The 8679-nt window shown below is 42.2% G+C and overlaps 2 protein-coding genes across 2 annotated transcripts; both read right to left on the reverse strand.

Annotated features, from left to right (window-relative positions):
• Positions 1–44: 44 nt before the first annotated feature.
• On the reverse strand, positions 45–2747 carry LOC125480130 (L-type lectin-domain containing receptor kinase S.4-like). Its single transcript, XM_048590471.1, has one exon. The coding sequence runs from the start codon at positions 2361–2363 to the stop codon at positions 276–278; it is 2088 nt and encodes a 695-aa protein (XP_048446428.1). The 5' UTR covers positions 2364–2747; the 3' UTR covers positions 45–275.
• Positions 2748–5468: 2721 nt separating this feature from the next.
• Positions 5469–8238, reverse strand: LOC103935692 (L-type lectin-domain containing receptor kinase S.4-like). Its single transcript, XM_048590633.1, has one exon. It carries the CDS (start codon positions 7902–7904, stop codon positions 5823–5825), a length of 2082 nt encoding a protein of 693 aa, XP_048446590.1. The 5' UTR covers positions 7905–8238; the 3' UTR covers positions 5469–5822.
• Positions 8239–8679: the final 441 nt, after the last annotated feature.

Here is an 8679-nt window from a genome sequence, read left to right on the forward strand (position 1 = left end):
AAACCTTATCGTTAACGTCAAGTAAGATATAATCCAACAAGGTGTGTCACAAAAATCAAGTTCACGTACATCAACGCAAAAATACTAACACAACTATAATCATACAAAAGAAAGAGAAACAAGCAAAATACAAAAGGGAAAAAGAGGGGATTGTTACTGCTACATAGAAAAAACTTGAGCGTAGCTGGGAATCTTCCATCCTGTCTCCATCTCTGACTTGATGTGAGGGAAAGAGACAGGGCAGATAAATCCCCCATTACACGCTAGAATCCCCGCTAGCTTGGGTACCTGACACTACCATATCTACGACTACGACTACCAGATACTGAAGGAGGTGACCTAGAACCGCCTTCAAAATCAACATCCGCATCATCACAAGGCCAAGCAGTTGCCTTCTCACAACCTGATGATGTGGGATACGAATGCACATAATCCTCAAACTCACCACCCTTCTTCCCATCATAAGCCCCGGGAGACGCCACTCCATCCGGCAGCGCTGCCTCACCCTCCAAGTACCTCACCACCTGCCTCATTGTGGGCCTTGCCTTGGGGGTATTATTTGAGCACATCAGCCCTAGCTTCAGCACCACCACAGCCTCCAGATCATCAAACTCGGCCCCCAATCTGGGGTCCACAACTTCAAGAATTGCACCAGCCTTCCACTTCTCCCAAACCCAATCAACCAATATCAGCTCCTCCAGCAGGGCTTTTGGCTCAATGGGTCTCCTCCCACACACCAGCTCCAGCAGCAGAGCACCAAGAGCAAACACATCCGAGCTCGGAGTCGGTTTTCCGGTCCAAGTCAACTCGGGAGCAAGGTAACCCAGTGTCCCAACAACCCTAGTTGTTGTAGGGTTTGCTCCATGCTCATACAATTTAGCAAGACCGAAATCTCCAAGCCTTCCATTCATCTCAGAATCCAAAAGCACGTTTCCTGCTTTTATGTCCCTATGAATCACAGTTTGCTCCCAACCTTCATGCAAATACAATAAGCCAGAAGCTACATTTTGAGCTATCTTGAACCTCTGTTCCCAGCTCAAAATTGCTTTTGGCCTCTCAAATAAGTACTTATCTAAGCTCCCATTAGGCATAAAATCATACACAAGCAACAAATCTCCGCGCCGGCGACACCACCCCAACAACTGCACTAAATTCCTGTGCCTGAGACGGCCAATGGTGGCAATTTCCGACGCGAATTCCTGCAGACCCTGCCCCGACTCGTTCGAAATTCGCTTAACCGCCACTTGGGTTTCTGAATTCGGCAATGTCCCTTTGTAAACCTTACCAGATCCACCAAACCCGATCATCTCTTTATCCCTGAACCCTCTGGTGGCCTGCTTGAGCTCGCTGTATCTGAATATATGGGGCCCAATGTCGAGCTCCCACGGCTCGATCACCTCCGCGTTGTTGATCCTCTGAACAATGTAGAGCCCCAATCCGACGGCCAAGATAAAAAAAACAATAACGGAAACAGAAACGCCAATGATCAACACTGACGATTGCTTCTTTTTCGGGCCGGGAAGTTTAGGCAAAGCTTCTAAATCCAGAGACTTGGCTTCTCCGTTCATCTTAAAGCTCCAACCGGAGACGTACTGGGAGCTGGCGAGCAACCCGGTCGAAGCAGAGAACCCAATGTACATAAAATCTTCCAAAATTGGAGAAAGATCGACATCGAATGTTAAAATCGGGGATCTGGGTTTGATCGAATGCGGTGAAAGCATGACAGTGACCTGATTTTTCAACGAATCGTAATCGACCCAGGCCTGGATCGGCAGCCCACTCTTGAGATTGAGGTCCTCTTTCGTCGAATTTCCACCGGTGAAATACCCGGCCGGGGTTGATTTGTTGGAGGCCAGGCTGTTGATATCGATTCCGACATGGTAGTCGTTGATGTCCCCGAATTCGAAGCACTGGACGGTGTCGAATTCGACGGCGAAGATGCGGTTGGCCAAGTTACTGACGACGGTGGCGTTGAAGATGCCGAGGTACTGGCTGGGCAGGGATCCCGGGAGCGATTTCGACGGCGAGATTATGAAGGCAAGGCCGTGGCCGCCGAGCTTTGGGTACTCAGGGACGATGGTGAAGACGAAGGAGGTGGAGAAGGAAAAGGCTTTGCCGTCGGTGGAGTTTTTGAATCGAAATGGGGCGGAGTAGAAGGCGTGGCCGATGACTCTGAGAGTGTCGTTTGTGAGCTTTAGCATGCCGTTGGGCTCGATTGATGCGACGCCGTTTAAGCTTATGTTGCTGCTGGTGGCGACACCATTGAAGCCGTTGAAGTAGAGTTCTTGGTCGAGCTGGGTTTTTGCTGGGTTTGGGAGAAAGAGGAGGAAAACCCAGCAAAGTGTTAATCTTCGGAATGCCATACGAAGGAATGCTGGAGTCTTTGCTGGGTTTTTGTTAAGCAGATGGCAATGGAGTTTTCAGTATATTAATTGCGCTGGATCAGGTGGGTACACTCAGTGTCGATTTTTTACCAAATATAGCTAAAATTTGACCTTTAATTTCAATAAAATCAGTTTTTCGTTTTGTTCGTGACGCATTTTTAACGGCAAATGTGGATGGGTCAATTGAATGGTAATTGTGGAATAAAGAGTCGGTTGATCTGCATTTTTTCGTTTTGTTCGTGACTCATTTGAATGGTAATTGTGGGCGGGTCATTGGTTCGCGCCAGTTGTGTGAAGTAGAGAACGGGGATTTGAAATTTGTGTTGGAGGACCTAATGGTTAGTTGCCACCAAACCTCGTGAATCATAATACAAAATGGTTTTAATTATTATGAATGTGTTAATGTGTTTGGTTTTTTCAAGTACTTCGATATTTTTGTTTTTTAATATGGTTTAATCTGATTTTTAAGAGGATAAAACATTTATGAGTATAACTGTATGAGAGAGAATAAAATCATTGTTACGTGTTGACTCTAAAATTGACCATATGGCTTTTTATCTATACTAATACTATACTACTTGATTTGAATTTTGGACAACAGTACATGTATAATGATAAGAAGAAACTCTCATAATAAAAATAAATAAAACTTAATTTTTTTACTTATATAGAATAATAATACAATAATATATATTTAATATACACTATTGCTAGAGTTTTTATTGTTTATAGCCAAAATTTTGTACTCTAATTTCACAAATGTCAAGTTTTATAATATCTTTCAAATAAATCGGAAATCACCTTGAACAAACCGAAGTATCCTCATAATAAAACCGAATTACAACCATATTCTAAAACCTGTTTGATCTTTTGCGTTTGTTCAAAATTGGAGACAATTCAAAAGAAAAAAATTGGAGACTTCAGATGTCACGCCCCGATCCCAACATTCATCCAAGATCAACGCGTGATGACCAGGTGCAGGGGCGCGAGGAGATATAAACAAGAGACACAAATGAATACTAGTATTGAAATGAACAATATTTACAACGCGCGCGCAGGGGGGCGGTGGAGGAGGGGGTTGCTGTTTGTCACAAATATACAATTGTACAACAAAGGTAAAGCCCGTAGGCTCCCAATTACATCTTGCTTGTTCTTACGCGTTTGTATCAACACGTACTATCGGAATATGCCAATAAGTGTGGCAAAACATGAAAGGATAATATACGTCCACATAAAACTCCACATAGCCCAATAGAGACATTTTCATCCTTTTTCAAATTTTGAAAAAATTTCTACGCCATAAATTTACAAAATACAGTATTTAAATAGTGAAATATGAGGATGTGATTTCATAGTAGAGGCTCTGCCTCTAAAAGTTCTTCACCGTAAATGCTTGAGTGAATTGGATAGCAATTAAAAAAGAATTAACGTCTATAATTTCTTTGATTTCATATTATTGACGTCAGTTTTTTGCAATTAGATTTTAACTTATGGTCTCTAGATCTATTACTTCTAGATCATCGAGATCAAAACATCATGGTCGTCGATAATAAAGCATGTGGCGAGAAATCGCCTGGGAACAGGAGCGGTTGGAATAGCCTGAAATCGCAGAAGTTCGGCTTAGATACAACTCGAATCAGGTAGTGAGTTCCATTCCACTGCGGCTTCCTCATTTTTATGTGGTAGTTTACATGGAGTTCCTGAACCAAAAGGACATGGGAAGCAGGGACGTTTGCAGCAAAATGGGTGGGCTAATGTTATTGATGGCTCTGTTGCAAGGTTCTTGATGATTGCAGATAAAAAATTATTACAAAGTTTTTTAGGAAAACTAAACCATGCAAGGCCTTTTATTCAAAATTTGTCAAGAGAAACTAGTAGCTTATATCAGAAAACTAGTAGTACAAGAAATATCAAATTCAATCATGAAGATATAGCCCACGTCAAAAGAATCAAAGAAAAAATAAAAAACCTACCAGATCTTTCCTTACCATTAGACAATAATTACTTAATAATTCCAACAGATGCCTTACAAATAGGTTGGGGAGCTATTCTATTAGGTTAACTCCAACCCATAGCCTAAAACCTATAATTCCCCGCCTATTCTCCCTCCAATCCATTTCAATCCAAGTTCTAATTTGGACTTAAAACCTAAAACCTACAAAAAAGCAAAATTTAGGTCAGGATTTAAGCCAAGATTAGTGGTGGAGCCCTCACCCACATGACTTTGTCTCCCACTTGTCTGCCAATAGAATTGAGCCCAACAACTCTTTTGGTTGACATTCAATGGGTTGTTGGTTATCCAACGATCCACATTTAATTTAGTTAATATTTTGGTTTTATATTTATAAATTTATTGAGTTCAACGACTGAGATCGAATATGATCAAATCTAAAGGTAAAAAAGAAAATAACAAAAAAAATTCTAATGGCCCAAATTTAAATTCAACTGTTAAAATAATTATAAAAAATTATTTAACTCAAAATTCACCTAAAAACTCTATAACTACTTATATATTTATTGAAACATCCACACAAAACTCACTTTTCTCCTATAATTCTTCCAATTTTTCTTTCTACCATCTTCCAAAACCATGTGTTTGCTCGTGTATCTTATGTTTATACATTTCTATCATGTGTTTCATATTCTTCTATAGTGTTTCATAAGTTTCATGTGTCGGTTTAGTGATTTTTCAATGTTTAACGGAATTTAAATATTTTTAGGTTAAAATGGTCATAAAATTAATTTCGGATAGTCTACATAATTTTTTTTAAAGTTAATTTTTTAAAATTTAAAAAAAAAAGCCTAAAGTTAATTTTCGGATAGTACATGAATTTGTACTGGTTTTATATGTTCTAATGTTTCATGACATCAAGCATGCAAGCTCTTCTCATGTGTTCTATGTTCTATTTTATTTATTTATTATATTTTATACCACTGAAATTGAGGGAAGTTACAATCTAACATAGAACCTCAAATAAGAATCGAATACAGAACCTCGTCGTCGACGTCAAATAAGATATAATCAATGATGTGAAGACTTGTATAAACACAATGAATTTCAAAGATGAAAGAGGAGGATATAAATGCAGGTCAAAGAAACATCATTTACCAGAACATATTTACAAGTTATCTCTAAAAAGCCAAGGTCACGGGTGGCCAAGAGGGCCCACTTGGAGACTTGGGATCTCAGCAGGAAATAAGCCAACAAGGTGTGTCACAAAAATCAAGTTTACATACATCAACACAGAAATACTAACACAACTATAATCATACAAAAGAAAAACAAGCAAAATACATAGGGAAAAAAAGGGGATTGTCACGCCTACATAGAAAAAACTTGAGCGTAGATGGGAATTTTCTGTCCTGCCTCTATCTCTGACTTGATGTAAGATATAGAGACAGGGCGGATAAATCCCCCATTACACGCTAGAATCCCTGCTAGCTTGGGCACCTGTCACTACCACCTCTACGACTACCAGATACCGAGGGAGGCGAGCTAGAACCGCCTTCAAAATCAACATCCGCATCATCACAAGACCAAGCACTTGCCTTCTCACAACCTGATGATGTGGGATAAGAATGCACATAATCCTCAAACTCACCACCCTTCCTCCCATCATAAGCCCCGGGAGACGCCACTGCGTCCGGCAGCGCTGCCTCACCCTCCAAGTACCTCACCACCTGCCTCATTGTGGGCCTTGCCTTGGGGGTATTATTTGAGCACATCAGCCCTAGCTTCAGCACCACCACAGCCTCCAGATCATCAAACTCAGCCCCCAATCTGGGGTCCACAACTTCAAGAATTGCACCAGCCTTCCACTTCTCCCAAACCCAATCAACCAACATCAGCTCCTCCGGCAGGGCTTTTGGCTCAATGGGTCTCCTCCCACACACCAGCTCCAGCAGCAGAGCACCAAGAGCAAACACATCCGAGCTCGGAGTTGGTTTTCCGGTCCGAGTCAACTCGGGAGCGAGGTAACCCAGTGTCCCAACAACCCTAGTTGTTGTAGGGTTTGCTCCATGCTCATACAATTTAGCAAGACCGAAATCTCCAAGCCTTCCATTCATCTCAGAATCCAAAAGTACGTTTCCTGCTTTTATGTCCCTATGAATCACAGTTTGCTCCCAACCTTCATGCAAATACAATAAGCCAGAAGCTACATTTTGAGCTATCTTGAACCTCTGTTCCCAGCTCAAAATTGCTTTTGGCTTCTCAAATAAGTACTTATCCAAGCTCCCATTAGGCATGAAATCATACACAAGTAACAAATCTCCGCGCCGGCGACACCACCCCAACAACTGCACTAAATTCCTGTGCCTGAGACGGCCAATGGTGGCGATTTCCGACACGAATTCCTGCAGACCCTGCCTCGACTCGTTCGAAATTCGCTTAACCGCCACTTGGGTTTCCGAATTCGGCAGTGTCCCTTTGTAAACCTTACCAAATCCACCAAACCCGATCACCTCTTTATCCCTGAACCCTCTGGTGGCCTGCTTCAGGTCGTTGTACCTGAATCTATGAGGCCCAATGTCGAGCTCCCACGGCTCGATCACCTCGGCGTTCTTGATCCTGTGAACAATGTAGAAGCCCAATCCGGCGGCCAAGATAAAGAAAACAAGAACAGAAAGTGAAACGCCAACGATCAACGCTAATGAATGCTTCTTTTTCGGGCCGGGAAGTTTAGGCAGAGCATCTAAATCCAGAGATTTGGCTTCTCCGTTCATCTTAAAGCTCCAACCGCAGACGTAGTGGGAGCTGGCGAGCATCCCGGTCGAAGCAGAGAACCCAACGTACATAAAATCTTCCAAAATCGGTGAAAGATCGACATCGAATGTTAAAATCGGGGATCTGGGTTTGATCGAATCGGGTGAAAGCATGACAGTGACTTTATTTTTCACCGAATCGTAATCGACCCAGGCCTGGATCGGCAGCCCACTCTTGAGATTGAGGTTCTCTTTCGTTGAATTTCCACTGCTGAAAAACCCGGCCGGGGTCGATTTGTTGGAAGCCAGGCTGTTGATATCGATTCCGACATGGTTGTCGTTGATGTCCCCGAATTCGAAGTCCTGGACTGTGTCGAATTCGACGGCAAAGATGTGGTTGGAGAAGTTGCCGACGACGGTGGCGTTGAGGATGCCGAGGTACTGGCTGGGAAGGGATCCCGGGAGCGACTTCGACGGCGAGATTATGAAGGCAAGGCCGTGGCCGCCGAGCTTTGGGTACTCCGGGACGATGGTGAAGACGAAGGAGGTGGAGAAGGAAAAGGCTTTGCCGTCGGTAGAGTTTTTGAATCGGACTGGGGCGGAGTAGAAGGCGTGGCCGAGGACTCTGAGAGTGTCGTTTGTGAGCTTTAGCATGCCGTTGGGCTCGATTGATGCGACGCCGTTTAAGCTCATGTTGCTGCTGTTGGAGACGCCATTGAAGCCGTTGAAGTTGAGCTCTTGGTCGAGCTGGGTTTTTGCTGGGTTTGGGAGGAAGAGGAGGAAAACCCAGCAAAGTATGAATCTTTGGAATACCATAGGAAGTAAAGTTCGAGTCTTTGCTGGGTTTTGGTTAAGCAGATGGCAATGGAGTTTTCAGTATATTGTGCTGAATTACCTTGATATAGTGTCGGTGTGCTTGAAATTGTTTTCAATAATTCGATTTTTTTAGTGGTTTGCTTGGAAGGTTGTGGGGGAGGGAAGGGAAAGAGAAGGAAGCAGGGGATTTTTGGGGTTGGTGGGTTGTTGGGATAAAGGCATATCTCCGGTATTTGATTTCGATGTATGAGATGACTGAGTGAGTAGGATTGCAGGCTACTGTGCCACTTTAGGCCATTTGATGGTTTGGATTTGGAACCACGCATTGATTCGCTTTCCAGAACTTTGATTCACATGAGATTTTGTGTTCAATTGGTTGCTAACATTTGACTTTGTGTTGCGTGGATCGGGTAAATTTGGTTGCTTTGGACTTTATAATAATTTAGTTACTTGTATAACAGTCTAGTGATATTCTTCTTTACATAAGAAATGTCTCAAGTTTAATTTTTGACATTATCGAATTTGAATCATATTATTACTAATCTATGGTAATTTTTTTGAAAAAAAAAATTACTTACATGGTGAGTTAAGCACACATGATTTAGAGAGTTCATTCATGCAACTAAGGTTATATGTGCATAATTCACAATTCACATTTAACTTTGTGTTACATGACACGTAAGTTTAACTGCTTTTACGTTTATAATAATTTCAAGATTAGAATGTGTAAATTGTAGGATTAGATAGTTGTATTCTGATCAGTATCAAGTTAGTA

Source organism: the organism of the source record quoted next, unplaced genomic scaffold (assembly GCF_019419815.1).
Source record: "Pyrus x bretschneideri cultivar Hongxiangsu unplaced genomic scaffold, Pyrus_bretschneideri_v1 Contig32, whole genome shotgun sequence".
NCBI classification, from domain to species: domain Eukaryota; kingdom Viridiplantae; phylum Streptophyta; class Magnoliopsida; order Rosales; family Rosaceae; genus Pyrus; species Pyrus x bretschneideri.

Coding starts and splice junctions, on each gene's coding strand:
- LOC125480130 (XM_048590471.1), bottom strand. CDS start 2,363: ATGGCATTCCGAAGATTAACACTTTGCTGGGTTTTCCTCCTCTTTCTC.
- LOC103935692 (XM_048590633.1), bottom strand. CDS start 7,904: ATGGTATTCCAAAGATTCATACTTTGCTGGGTTTTCCTCCTCTTCCTC.